Genomic DNA, 15364 nt, shown 5'->3' with positions numbered 1-15364 from the left:
TATTTTGTATCAAACACTTTGGTGTTTTGTATTTTTGTATTTTAAAATACTGTAAAATACTTTGTAAGAAGTCTACATGATGACATCATAAAATCGGTTTGATTTTTAATGATTTTTCTAATATGACCGTACAGTAAAAAACACTGTATTTTCCATGATTTTAGCGCACTATTATTAAAATACGCAAAAGTAATATGATATGAAAAGTGAGCAGAGTGGTACATCAGGACATGTAGAACAATAATCTGGTGGAGTTGGCAGAAAACAATTTGATTTATTTTTTTAGGAGTTTTCCAAATATGATTGGATAAAAAAAGTCAGTATTTTACATGATTTTGGTATGTTATTATTTAAATTTGATTTAAGTAAGGAAAATAAACATATGTAAAATATTAATTTAATTAATTTTCAATAATTTTGCACCATTCTACATGAAAAAAACAAAAAGAAAAAAAAACACAAATAAACCAATAAAACAATCATCATAATTACACAGTAAACACCTAAATAGTAGATTGTGAATACGAAAACTAAATTTAATAGTTATGACAGCCGGGTATTGACTTTAATACTATTAATGTTGATTTAAACTCGTAAATAAAACACAATTACAGCTAAACAAAGAAATAGTAGCCTACATGCAAAGTCATGATTATTATATATCCAAACATAAATACAAGTGACGATTTTTGATTTTCTCTGATTTGAATTAATTTAAGCGAATTAAACTGAAACACGATTATAAAAGTGCAGCGCATTAAACACACACGTCTTTAATCTACTGCGCAACACCGAGTGTGACCGTTCGTAGGAGCCAAAAACCTTTTCCGGTCTTTTTTTTCCTCTTAGAAGTTTCCAAATAAAGCTCGTCCCAGGCACAGACCGACTCTGAGTCCAGCCAGCAGTGACTGACTCCCCGGAGCTCAACGCGATGCTGAAATCGATGATATTGTGTCTCTGTGTGGGTTTAGCAGTGGGCAGTTCAGTTCACCGAGGCGCGCATCTGGACATCAGCGATACCCTGGAGGAGCATGTGGCTCACGGACAAACCACTTTAAACGAGATGTTCAGAGAGGTGGAGAAACTGATGGAGGACACACAGCACAAGCTCGAGGAGGCTGTGCATCAGGTATGACCAGAGAAAATATTATATGCGAGTAGATAACTTAATTTAATTTTGTTTTCTTTTACGCATACTTCACTGTAAACCCAGCAGTCAGCTTGATCAAATGAAATGAGTGTTGTTAACTCAAAATTGACTGAAAGTTAATTCTACTCATTTGAAAAGAGTTTTGAACTCAGTGTTTAAGGTAATGATGTAATTAAATAGTTCATTACTTCAACTTAAATAGAGTAAGTTCGCAGTACTCATATAGAAAAGTTTTTTACTCAAATAGTTTGTAGTAATCGATTGCATCAATTAAGTTGCCTTAACTTATTGGGATTTAAAGTACTCAGTTGGTTCTCTTCATTGATTGGGTTTTACTGTGGTCAATTTGCTTCGTTTACTCAAATGGATTAAGTTTACAGTACTCATTAAGGCTAGTTTTAGAACTTAAATGGTTTGTTGCAATCAGTTTACTCAAATGGTTTGAGTTGCCTTAACTTTTTGGGTTTTTACAGAGCAGTTTACAAGCTTTTGTTATCATATTGTTCTGGGAATGTTAGTTTCTGGTTTTGTGAAAACTCTCAGTTGTTGGTTAGCAAGGGAAGTTCTCTTTACGTTCTCTTTCTGTAAGGAGAAATTTCTCTTTCAAGTTCTCGTTTGGTTGTTACAAAACAACCATTCTGCAAGTTTCCAGCAAGAGCCTACAAATAACTTTCTTATTTAGTTCCCAAAAAATATCCAAATAGGAGCCATATGAAACGTTAGAGGAATGTTCTCCATTTGTTCTTAATAGTATTTGTTTTTAATTGTTTCTAAATTTACTGTACATTTCTAATGAGTTTATTTCTGCAACAAATTAAACTAAGGCACTGGAAAAAAAAATCAAGAATTTGTTATTTATTTGTCAAAATCATAGCCTGCAGTCTGACGTAGGCATGGGTCTGTGTAAGATTGTGATGGTAAGATAACCTTAGATAAAAATATCACAGTTTCACAGTATTGTGATTACATTGTGATTTCAGAAACACATTTCTTTACAGTTTAAACCAGCATCTTTTGATATCTTTTCTGCTGGAGATACTGTTGTCCTAAAAAACTAAAACAAAAAACATAAATGAAAAAATTCTTACACATACCTTAGGAACCGTATACCAGTAAGTTTTGGCGGTTTTTTTACTTTTCCAAACCACGATATACATTGAAAATGGTTATCGTCCCATGCCTAGTCTGACGTGTTTGGGAAGCAGCTCTTTAAAATGAACTCAAAATGTTCCTAATATGAATATTATTTGATAAATATGCACAATCAGATGGAGAACGAGACTACAAACTCACTGTTAAATGGACGCGACTTTCCAGACAACTTTCACGATGAAACTACGACAGAAATTAAGTTGGGGAATCGAACCATTCAGCTGATAGAGAGAATCAACAAGGTATTACTTATCTTTGTTGTATTGTATTGTATTTCATTTATTTTATTTTGCACCATATTGACATTAACAGAACCTGGTTTTCCTTTAGAAAACGGACAATAAAACCGGGAAGACTCATTTTTCCAGAACTCTCATTCAGAACACTGAACGGTGGAATGAAGTAGATCATGTGAGTACACTTTACCTTCATATCTCCTACACTATGAAACCATTAAGTAGGATAGTTCAGCCAAAAAAAAAAGAAAATTTACTGACTATTTACTCTCCCTCAAGTGGTTCCAAAACTTTGAGTTTCTTTATTCTGTTGAATACTAAAGAAGATATATTGAAAAACCTGAAAACCTGTAATCATTGACATCCATAAAATAAGCCAAATGGAAGTCAATGATTACAAGTTTTCAGCATTCTTAAAAATATTTTGTTTTGAGTTCAATAGAATTTTTAAATAGTAAAGGTGGAATAAATGATGACAGAATGTGCAGTTTTATGTGAACTATCCCTTTAATCACTTAAAAATGAACCTTATTAAACAGAGATCAGGCCTTCCAGTAAGTAAACAGCAAGTGTCCAGATGCTTTGGTCACTTTGGGCAGTTTAATGAACCCTGCAGTGAGTTTGCCGGGAACTTGGCAACCTGAGTTTAGAAAGCAGAGTTTACTTATTAAAACCAACATGAATTTTCCACCTCAGTCGCCATCAAGCTAGGACCCAGTGTTAAATGGGAAAAATGCGGCACATCAGTTCGGACTTTATAAACATGGTGATTTCTTGTAAACCATTTGATAAAGTAGATGTGGGACAGATGGTACATTTCAGTCCTCTCTCCACTCCTGTTGCACTGCCGATATGGTGAAAACACACTTAAATAAGCTTTTAAATCTTATAAGTGTTGCTACGTGCAATTTTTGACTTCTTTAATTTTATTTGTTAACTAATAATTCTGTTTAATAACTTTTGATTGATATAAATCGTCAACTACCATATGGTAAAAGCTGACTACTGTATGCAAACAGATTTCCATTACAGTCTTACAGACGGCAATGTCATTAAAGGCTTGTTCAGGCCGTCGTCTGGCACCATGACAATATAGGGTGAAATTAGAGCGGCTGGAAAAAATGCACGGAAAGTGTTGCAGTGGGAGTGTGTGGTCGGGACTTGATGCCAGCTGCTGTGTTGCCATGAAGTAGCTTTTAGTGGTTTCTTTGCCATTTTGTACAATGGTAACTCTGAGCTCACAGTTAAAAAATAAGTGAGGGTAATGGAGAGGAATTACAGCCTATTAATGCGGAAAAAAACCAATAGATGTGTGCAATCTATACATTGTACTATAAATGACAGTATTGTTTACCAAATAAAAAGCGTGCGTGTGTATGTGTGTATAAATTAACATAAATATTCAACTGTAATTACATAAAATAATTACATTTAAGCACAGACACATATATACATATGTGTGTGTGTATATAACATTTTTCCAATCTTCTATTGTCCAATTTTGGTGAGCCTGTGCGAATTGTAGCCTCAGTTTCCTGTTCTTATCTGGCACTCTGTGTGGTCTTCTGCTACTGTAGCACATCCGCCACAAGGTTGGACGTGGTGTCCATTCAGAGATGATCTTCTGCATACCTTGGTTGTAACGACCTCTGGCATCAACAAGGCATTTGTGCACAAAGAACTGCCGCTTACTCGATATTTTCTCTTTTTTTGACCATTCTCTGTTAACCCTAAAAATGGTTGTGCGTGAAAATCCTAGTAGATCAGCAGTTTCTGAAATATTTAGACCAGCCCTTCTGGCACCAACGCTCAGTCACTTAAATCACCTTTCTTCCCCATTCTGATGCTCGGTTTGAACTGCAGCAGATCGTCTTGACCGAAATGATTTTCTGATTAGACATTTGCATTAATGAGTTGTTGCACAGGTGTACCTAATAAAGTGGCCGGTAAGTGTATGTAAATATGTTTATGTATTTAAAATTTAACTTACAATAAAAACAACAACAAATATTGTATATGAGCATATTGCATAAACATCACACATGATGATGTTTATTATTATTTTCATTTATTTTTTACAAATGTGTATATAAATATATATATATATTTCTACACGGGTCTCAGATTCCCATTCATTGAGTTTTTTTTTGTCCGTAAGGAATTGCCGATTTTTTTTTGTCATTCGAGTCATGGGTAATGGACTCATGGCTCACATTAGTCTAGACTGCAGACTCTGTAACTCTGGGGGAAGGGGACCACTTTGGCTTTGTCTTTAGCTTTGATGTCAGCTGCTGTGTGGTAGGTGCCTGCAACTGCTCCCACAGGCAAGAAGCACTGAGATACATTACTGCACCTCCACTTCTGTAAATGTGGAATTAATTATGACATCATCAGACTTTTAAAAAATGACTCCTGTCTGCCTGTATCAAACCGCATAGCAGTTTGGGGCTATTCTTTATCCCGTTTATTTGTAAATATTTTCAGCAGAGTGGAAAGTTTTAGCATATTACTTTTTTTCCCTCCTATTCCTCAGGCTAATGGGTCACAATATTTCCATCCTAACAATTTCCACTGTCTCTAACAAGATAAAAGCATACAAAAGACTGGTTTAAATAGTATATTATTAAAAGTGCTCTAAGGCGGATGTTCCAGAAAACACAAATGTGTTTTTCAGTAATGTAGGTGGGAGTTTCTTCGAGTCCCCAACTGAATTTCTGTCTGGGAGGTGAAACACCTCGTTGGAATTTCCGGAGCTGAGGTCCAAAACAAAACTCAACATTACAGTAGTTCAGGGACAATGCTGTAAGAAGCTTAAAGGAGAAAGGCCCCCAGAAATGAAGATATCTCATTTACACTATCTTTACTCCAGTGGTGTAAAGTAACAAATTACAAATACTCAAATTACTGTAATTAAGTAGTTTTTTATCAGACATTGTACTGTACTAAGTAGTTTTAAAAATGTGTACTTGTAATTCTCTTGAGTACATTTTTAGTGCAGTATCACTACTTTTACTCCACTACTTTCCTTCAACATGCAATCAATACTGTATTTTTTCTTGTCTATGGGGATTATAAAAATCAGTTCTGTGATTCCCGTCCAATCGAAACGCACATAGAAGATATTGCATCATAATGAACTACCTCAAGACATGGGCAATTTGCAAATGCAGCAAACCATTTGGAACCATTAAAAGTGTCTAAGAAGATGTCCAAAATCTTTATATGCATTGACTGTTTAGATGTATGTCACTGATGAGAAGATGACGGATGTTTACTGTATGATGAACGAAATAGCCTTAAAAACCCAGCAGGCACAAGATGTCAACATGACATCAGATTATTATGTTTGGAAATGAAAATCAGGTTGTAGTCAGAACTCAACGTCAGGTCGACGTCAATGTCAAATGTCTGACCTAAAAATCAACCAAATATCAACATCTGATGATGTTACAGCTTGATGTTGTATGGACGTTATTACTATGACGTCTATCAGATGTTGGATTTTGGTTGCCATACCTGACGAAAAAATGTCAGTATTTGACATCAATATAACGTTTGCTTATGATACAAAAGACATGTCACTCGTTTATTTTTGAATGGGGAAAAGTGTAACTGTCAATATGGCGAATGAAGCCCTGCCTTCTAGTACAGGAGCCAATCAGCGATCACTATATGGTGAATAAATCCAGCCTTCCAGTACAGTAGCCAATCAGCCAGCGATATATAGAATGACAATTCTCGGGGGGAGGGGCTTAGACCAGACTTGAGTTTCTGCCGATTTTGTGCAAAACGAACATTTAATGAAATGAAACTAAATAGACAGTTTTTGTTTATTTTATAGTTTATTCATAATATGAAATGTAATTGAGAGCTTTTGATGTTCCCCCATTCAAACAGAATGCCCAAGCATACAGCCTGAGAGGCGTTTTAAAGATGGCCGCAGAGTGAAATGACTTGCCTTTAAGGGACTTTAGTATAACACAGAAAAAGTGATTAAATATTTAAGCTTAGTTTTAAGCACATTCACCATGTTTATAGTTTTTTAACACACATTTGTAGTTTTAATCAAATTCACGTCCAACACGTGTATTGTGGGCAATATTGCCGTTTAAAGCAGAGATGCCCAAACCAGATTCCGTGGGCCAAAGTTGGCCCGTTGTAATCTTTAATTTGGCTTTTATAAACTAAAATAAAATGTTTAATTTAAATGTTAATTTTAAATACATAAATACTTTGTAAAAATGTAAATACTGTCATTTGACAGATGGAAGTTAGGTGCAGCTTGACTAGCGTATCTCCATTCTGTTATAAATGAGATCGTTTTTACTTTAATAAGTTCATTATAAAAACATGAATAAGTATACTGCATTAGTTAATACAAAGCAACGTTTAGTTATTACTTAATATTATTAAATAAATTAGGAAGCACCCATGGCAGACATATTTACCTTCAGCCCACTAGCCTCAATCTAGATTGGTTTTTGGCCCATCATAAGAAAAATTTAGGGCACCCCTGGTTTAGAGTAGGGATTGTTCTACACTTCAAATTTCTACCAGAATAACGAACCATCTGGGAACCTGTGGGATACTCTTTTTAACATACTACAGTTTGGGTAAATTAATCCTATTTCTGAATACTATTTAGGACGGATAGTATGCAAATTTAGGATGCAGCATATGATATCCATTCTTCATTCTTGTACATTTTCAATAGCAAATGTTTAGCAGAATGTCCATGCTGCTCTTTATTCCATCCAATAACAGTAAATGAAGCTACTTAGTACTGCCTGCCATTGTTAGAAAGCTGAAGTCACCTCTGGGAGATTATTTATCGCTGGAGATTACACAGAGGAATATCATATCCTGAAAACATACTACAGCCTAAATAAGGGCCCTTAGAATGTTTTCTGAACCAGAACAGGGGTTGTGTTATAATCATGTTGTGTATAATATCAGTTTTATAGACTATTTTTGAGGGATGTAAACAAAAACAATGGTCCTTCTGACCTGTTTCCTGTTTTACATTTTAAATTTCCATAGCTTTTGTGAGTTCAAAAAGTTCCATATATTGATAAACAATGTTATAATAGCTGTTATAAGACCAAGTTATGATTGAATCGCCTCTTGTTACACATGTGAAATAGTTTGACAATAAGCAGGAAATGTTCATGGGCCAATGGCATCACCACATTAAGATTGCTCTATTCTTGTTCACTCAGGAGTGTATGATTGATGAAGACTGCGGAGATGGAAGTTTCTGTCTGTATGAGATTGTCACCTCCAAATGTGTCCCGTGCCAGACAACTAATATGGTCGGTGTTTACTTTTTTGTCTGTCTACATATCTGTCTGTCTATCTTTTGTTCTAGCTGTAACATTTACAGTAGGTTCAAGATGAATACAACAGTCAAAAAGGATCAAGTAACAGCTAATCATAAATGAACTAAACAAATGAGAGGAATCCAATAAGACAAAGCACAATGAAACAGGGTCATAATCACACACAAAAACACCAGACAAAGGAGATTGAAAGCTAACTGAAGAACATAAAATAATGAACTAAATCAATAACAGATGAGAGAACTCAAACAAGGAGTAACTATGATGATAAATGAAATAAAAACAGGGTAAAAGCAATACAATGACATCAAAATTCAGGTCTCTAGTGTTGTGGTACTGTAAGCCATGTTCATGCAGGAGTGGTGCTGACAGAATGGCCTTGACAAACCGTTTAGCATAGGGATGGGCAAACTAGGTCCTGGAGGGCCACTGTACTGCAGAGTTTAGCTCCAACCCTAATCACACACCTGCCTGTTGCTTTCTAGAGATCTTGAAGACACCTTTTAGCTTGTTCAGGTGTTTCAATAATTTTGGAGCAAAATTCTGCAGGACAGTTGCCATCCAGAACTGAATATGCCCATTCCTGGTTTAGGGGCTGTTCACATGTCATGTGAAATCCATGTGGAAAATGCAAGTTGCGCTACTTCCGTCACCTATTTCAACGTTCTGCCATGCCGTCTGTCAGTGCCAAGCAACGCTATCACAGTGGAACCACAGCCACCATTGACAGACCCTTACTGCAGCTTTGATACAGGTTTTAGAAAGCAGTAATTAAACTACATCTAAAACATTTGGGCAGAAATAATTGGTCACTTTTAAACAATAAAAGTACAGCGCAAGGGTGTCAAACTCCTCCTTCCTGGAGGGCCGCAGCTCTGCACATTTTAGGATTAGCCCTAATTTAACTCAGATTATCAGACTAATTGAGTCCTTCAAACTTGTTTGAAACCTACAGGTAAGTGTGCTGAAGTGTGCCGGAACTAAACTCTGCAGAGTTTGACACCCCTGGTACAATGCATTTAATCGATACAGATGTTAGGTGTTTAAATGCCTTAATTAGATGTTTAGATGTAAATGCCAATTGTATTTGACGCATCACTTTTAAACCTATGTATTAACGTTTTTATTATTAATCCACCAACCAAATCAGGTAATCTTCCCATCTCTTCCATCCATCTATCTTTATTTCAAATAAATTCAAGTTTATTCATATAGAGCAATTATTACAACAATTATTATTAAAGGTGCACATTAGCATTACAATCACATTCTGAAAAATGAAGGTTGTTAATTACCACAGCTTTAGGCCAGACGGAATCTGCGGACATTTTTTGCTGTTTCTTTTCAGAATTTTGTTAAAAATCTGCGGATTTATGTGGAATGATTTTGGGAGTATTACAACTAAAACCTTAATGTATGAACTAAAAAATAATATCTTTTTAGCTTGTATTTAATGTTTACAATGCAAATCCAATTAGATCCACTTTATTTGGTAACAAAGCAAGTCTTCTATATAATATCTCTACTAAAAGACAGAAAATATTACTTAAACTATATTGTAAATAAATTATATGAATATTTTTATATTAGTCAATAATATTACTGAAAATGTGCAGAATTCTGTGTGCGCAGATTGCGTGTGGGCCTACTAACAACTTTGACTAACTAGTAACTAATAGTTTTTAACAGTTAAAGTTATAATATATAAACATAGTTAACATGCAGTTATGTAGTATATAGGTGATGTCTATGTGTACATGTTTAATTAAGTCCTGAAGTATTTACGTCTGTCTGTGAATAGTTATTATATATATTTATTTATTTATTTTTTGCTCAGTTGCTGTTCTCTTTCTTTGTTTGCAGGAGTGCACAAAGGATGTGGAGTGTTGTGGAGATCAGCTGTGTGTTTGGGGTGTTTGTGCTCAGAACAAAACCAAAGGACAGTCGGGAACAATCTGCCAGAACCAGAATGACTGCAGTCCTCAGCACTGCTGCGCCTTCCACAAGGGTTCAGTGATCTTTCTTTACAATATACCTGTTTTATTATTGTAATAATTCACGTTTATATCAACTTTTTATGTTTTAGGATTTAAACAATGGATTTACAATTCATTTCAAAAAGTAACAAATATAGCAGCTTTAGGTTTGAGAAATGTTTCAAAGTTCACATGAACTGGAAGCTGCGACTATCTTTTTTCGTATTGAGTGAAGCAGTTCTTAGAGAAACGAAATATTAAATGAGAAAGTATGGGGCGTGGCTTGTTTTTTCTGCTGCGAGCTGATTGGATGTGCTAAAGAAGGCCTTTTATTTAAATTGGGAAATGGGATTTATTACAGGCTAACAGACACCTCCTCCTCACCATTTCTGTTGGATAAACAATACCTCAAAATCACGTAATCTAAAAATAGACCTTTTTCACAAAGAAGTCACTGCTCTTCACCTTATCGGCAACGCAGTGTGTTTTTAGTTCCGGTTTACCTTTGAGTGAATGGGATACTTCTCTAAAAAATTTTACAACTCAAAATATTAACATTGTGATTTAAGACTATTTCTGGTATTGTGCATGTGTTCAAATGTTTCTCTTTCAATACTGAGCTGATTTCAGAGTTTGAAAAGGATTTTTTAAAGTTATTAAGAATAGGAATAAGCTATTGTTTATCAAGGAAAGCATCCTTTTCACTTAGGTTTATTAGCTCAATGATGCCATAAAAATAAATTGATATTATCGGTTATATGTAATTGTTTTATATTGTTTGGGCGAGGCAGTGGCGCAGTAGGTAGTGCTGTCGCCTCACAGCAAGAAGGTCGCTGGTTCGAACCTCAGCTCGGTTCTGTGTGGAGTTTGCATGTTCTCCCTGCCTTCGCGTGGGTTTCCTCCGTGTGCTCCGGTTTCCCCCACAGTCCAAAAACATGCGGTACAGGTGAATTGGGTAGGCTAAATTGTCCGTAGTGTATGAGTGTGTGTGTGAATGTGTGTGTGGATGTTTCCCAGAGATGGGTTGTGGCTGGAGGGGCATCCGCTGCGTAAAAACTTGCTGGTTCATTACGCTGTGACGACCCCGGATTAATTAAGGGACAAATCGGACAATGAATGAATGAATGAATGTAAACATGTAAAAGTATGTCTCTAAATGCAATGAGTTTCATCATATATTATTTATTGATCCATTAATGTTTTCTTCAGTTTCTCCATTTGAATGAATGAATTATGTCCAACCGCCACCTTTCAGGTGGATTTAATTTGATATCTATACAACCATTTAATTGATAATGTTACAAATAAATTTATAATCTAATAATACTGAATTAAAATGCCGTTATTTTTGCAATTGTAACAAGGTGCAATTGTAAATTTTTATTTAATTTTACATTTTTATGTGTTTTACATAATTTTTATGACCAATTTCCAAAATAAATCAGGTATATAATGACAGGCAATGAAGCAAAGGCCATGGCTGTGTCCGTGCACAGGCTCACGTTCTTGTGGTCACCGGTTGTTCTTGCAGGTAAACAACGCATATGAGAAATGAGATGAAGCGAGCTTCCTGCTAATCACGTGACTTCTCACAAAAACAATTTAAACTTTAATAAAGTTATTCTTTTTTTTTCTTTTCAGTGAAAATTTATAAATATTCAAGTACTACAGCACTGTCAATGAAGACAATTTGTAAAATGCAAATAAAAATGATTTCAGCAAGGAAGCTGCTCGCACCACTAGCAAATTGTGGGGGCCCCCTAGTGGCAGCGGGGCCCAAAGCAGCCGCTTAGTTTGCTCTTATTCACCTTATTCTTTGCTGACGAGCGGGCGCACCCATTTGAATATTTTTGGCTTGAGACTTACATTCACTCATTCACTTCTATTCATTTTTAGAAGTTAAAAACTGCTTGTTTCGCTGTTTGATGTTGCAAACTGATATTTCCTTATTATATTATTCTACTTGGTCTATATAGTCATGCAAACATTTGTTTGTAGAGCAAGTAGTTTGACCGTTTTCTGCCGTTTATTATTCCTAGTCATTTCTCCCATAGGCTACTGAATCGGAAGTTCTAAAACAATCGCGAAAACAGGCGCACTTCCGCATTTTAGAATAAGGTCAATAGGGAGGGCCGGCTATGCGTGGAGTGAAACCGGACACCGTGGGAAGTCGTGTGAATAGGGTCTATTTAACTGAAAACACAGAAGTGCATTTTCAGATTTTAATTTTAGATAAGAAGGGAAACTATTTTTTTGTAAATGACACGCACAGATGACTTGTTCACTACAAAACTAGCAATGTGAGCCAACAAAATCCTATTATTAGTTTTTATTTCTTTTGTACTTTAACCTTCATTTAAACTAAGAGGAAAAAAGTTAGGGGGTGTAAAACAATTGGAAAAAAATGGAACAATATTAGTGCTTTAGACATCCACTAACAGCAGCTGGTTATCCTGCAAAACATCTGAAAAAGATCAGTTTCCACTGGGCCTCTCTGTCAAAAGATTTCCTTTCAAAGTACTGAATTGTTTCCTTGAATTTGGAAACAGTCTCTCGATTTCCAGTGTTCCTCAGTTGTCCCACCTCTGCCAAATATGCATTAATCACACACAAGATGCACACAAGAACTTTAGCTGAGGTTTCGACAGATCACAACATTCCCTGAGGTCTGGAGTCCATCATCTGCTCTGTATCTCGTACTCACTTTTTGTGTGTGTTTTCCTCCAGCCCTGCTGTTCCCCGTGTGTCGGCCCAAACCGCAGGAAGGTCAGGGCTGTGAGCGTGAGGGGAATCAGCTGATGGAGGTGCTGCTGTGGGAGGATGAGGGTCCGCGCGAGCACTGCCCCTGTGCTGCGGGTCTGCTCTGCCAACAGATACAGTGAGAGACACACACCACGCACATACACTGCATGTGTCCAGCTCATGCCGGTGCAGGACTTTTATTTTTAATAATGGTAACTGAGGCAGCCAATGAAATTGCGGCTTACTGGTATAAGAAAGCTCTTGGTATTTAGTACTGTATGTGTAAAGTATATACTGTATATGTACATACACACACATACAGTTGAAGTCAAAAGGATTAGCTGTCATGTGAATTGTTTCCAAAATTTCCCAAATGATGTTTAACAGAGCAAGGATTTTTTCCACAGTATTTCCTATAATATTTTTCTTCTGGAGAAAGTCTTATTTGTTTTATTTTGGCAAGAATAAAAGCAGTTTTGAATTTTTAAAAACCATTTTAAGTTCAATATTATTAGCCCCCTTAAGCAACCGAACAAACCACTGCTATACATTGACAGGGCATAAACTGGAATCAGAGTGAAATTCAATACCTTTTAAGACCTTTTTTTGAGACTCTTTAGGTCTGAACAGGTAACATTGGCAACATTTTAAATATATTCACTTAATACTGACTGTAAGAAACTAATCTTAATCTAAAACATTATTCATAAACTTTATAAAAATGTTAATCCAGAAGGTTTCGCCTATAGAACAGCAGAAATAATGCTTACTGCAGTAAACAAAACAGTGTGACATCAAATATAGCAGGATTTCATAAACTACACTGCATCCCAAAATTTCAAACTTTAGCATACAACTATAATCATACAACTGTATAATCAAAAAGTTATGCAAAATTTAATACATTGTAACAGCATATAAGACTTTAAGGGCCTTAAATTTCTCTAAATTGATTTATTAACTTTTAATACTTGTTAAGACCCCGCGGACACCCTGATTGACTAGCCTAATTACCCCATTAAAGCCTTTAAATGTCACTTTAAGTTGAATACTAGTATCTTGAATAATGTTTAGTAAAATACTATGTACTGTCATCATAGCAAAGATAAAAGAAACCAGTTATTAGTTATGTGTTTGGGGACAAATATACAGAGGGCTAATCATTTTGTAGGGCTAATAATTCTGACTATTAATTTTACTTAATATAAACTAATTTGTTCTAATAATATATTATAATTATACTACGATTAAACACAATAAAACTATAATGTTAATATTTTAATGATTAATCTGTGAATGCATGTAAAATATAAGAATTTATTAGAGTTTGTATTGCAATTATACTAATAACATTAAACTTACTTTCATACATACTGTATTTAATTTGCCGTTATACTATGTATTATTCATATATCATAACATTATTATTAACATAATTCATACTTCATTTAAATATATATCGGACAGTGTTTTTGTGTTGTTGGAGGACACACACTTTGTGCACACAACTACAACAGAGGCTTCATATTTTTAGGAAGGCTGAGATTGTACTGTATCTTGCTTGTTTTTTACCGAGCTATGTTTGAAAGTCTTATTTGCTATGGAATCACAGTCTGGTTTGGAAATCTGTCCGTTTAATTGAAAAAGAAATTGGTTCATATTTAAAAAAATAGCCATGAAAATTATAGGAATAAAACAATACGAGCCCATACAGACTCTACTCTATGAACAGGCGGTCATGAGAAGATCAATAAATATTAGTGCTGAGTCCAAACATCCGCGTTTCTGTTAATATCAGCTGTTACCATCAGAAAAAAGGCTGACATTGCCAATGCGTAAGACCAATAGATTGAAGCTTTCGTTTGTACCTACCTTAATAAACTGTTGAACTCTACCAAGAACAACGCACCTGTAGTATATTAGTATATTATACAGTCAGGTGTGTTCTGTGCTTTATATATTGTATATTTATATACGGTCTTGTTTTGAAAACAACGCATGTGTTGAATTGTTTTGTTTGTTTTATTGTCTGCTTAGAATAACACTGTTGCACTTTTTTACCTAAGACAAATTTCCTTTCTGGGACAAATACAATTTATCCTATAATTAACTATTAAATAAACATATTAATTAATTAAAATGAAATAAAACAAGCAATGATTCTACATAATAGATACAGAAATACTCTAATAGTTATTTATATTATATTAATACACTATTAAAATCAACATTTCTATATACATACAGTATGTGCATTTTATCAAATGTTCATTTTACGTTACAGGAAATCATCAGTGTGTGTGGATGAGAGACATGCCTCCGGTGAAGGAAATGAGGACTGATCACAGAATCTGCTTTTGTGTATAATTGCAGCACCAAAGTACCTAAACGACTTTCCTAATTCAGCTGGAGAAGCTCTAATTTATATCTTGTTGGAATTGTGTCATTTGTACGCCACTACTGACATCAAAGAGTGTTTTTAAAAAGTGTAATTTTAGATAAATAATGACAATGTGCTGAATATCTGGACATTAAACCACTTCATAATTAATATGATCTCTGGAGGTTATTGGTTCCTTATGAATTGAATAGTTTGCAGATGTGAACAGCAGATGGCAGTGCTGAGTTGCAATTGAAATCTCTTCATACAAATGTCAATCGTCAATGGAAGACTGTAAATATTTTATAATAACTAGGCCTATTATTATGTTTTCTCCGAGACATCAGCATCGCTGTTTTGCCGCTTATTATCACAATATTTACGTTCCC

At 35.0% G+C, this 15364-nt stretch overlaps 1 protein-coding gene across 1 annotated transcript; it reads left to right on the top strand.

Moving 5' to 3' along the window:
- Positions 1-880: 880 nt before the first annotated feature.
- Positions 881-15151, top strand: dkk3b (dickkopf WNT signaling pathway inhibitor 3b). Its single transcript, NM_001089545.1, has 7 exons — positions 881-1129; positions 2419-2544; positions 2633-2713; positions 7758-7850; positions 9741-9885; positions 12581-12731; positions 14880-15151. Exons 1-7 carry the CDS (start codon positions 932-934, stop codon positions 14935-14937), a joined length of 852 nt encoding a protein of 283 aa, NP_001083014.1. The 5' UTR covers positions 881-931; the 3' UTR covers positions 14938-15151.
- Positions 15152-15364: the final 213 nt, after the last annotated feature.

The sequence above is a fragment of the Danio rerio genome, chromosome 25, assembly GCF_049306965.1.
Source record: "Danio rerio strain Tuebingen ecotype United States chromosome 25, GRCz12tu, whole genome shotgun sequence".
Classification (NCBI taxonomy): Eukaryota; Metazoa; Chordata; class Actinopteri; order Cypriniformes; family Danionidae; genus Danio; species Danio rerio.
The sequence above is the reverse complement of the archived record's forward strand: the minus strand, read 5'-3'. Positions and strand labels throughout refer to the sequence as shown.

Bases quoted from the DNA above. Each gene is read 5' to 3' on its own strand.
- dkk3b (NM_001089545.1), top strand. From the start codon at position 932: ATGCTGAAATCGATGATATTGTGTCTCTGTGTGGGTTTAGCAGTGGGC. The intron at 2,545-2,632 runs GTATTACTTATC...GTTTTCCTTTAG, and splicing joins TGATAGAGAGAATCAACAAG to AAAACGGACAATAAAACCGG. The intron at 7,851-9,740 runs GTCGGTGTTTAC...CTTTGTTTGCAG, and splicing joins CGTGCCAGACAACTAATATG to GAGTGCACAAAGGATGTGGA.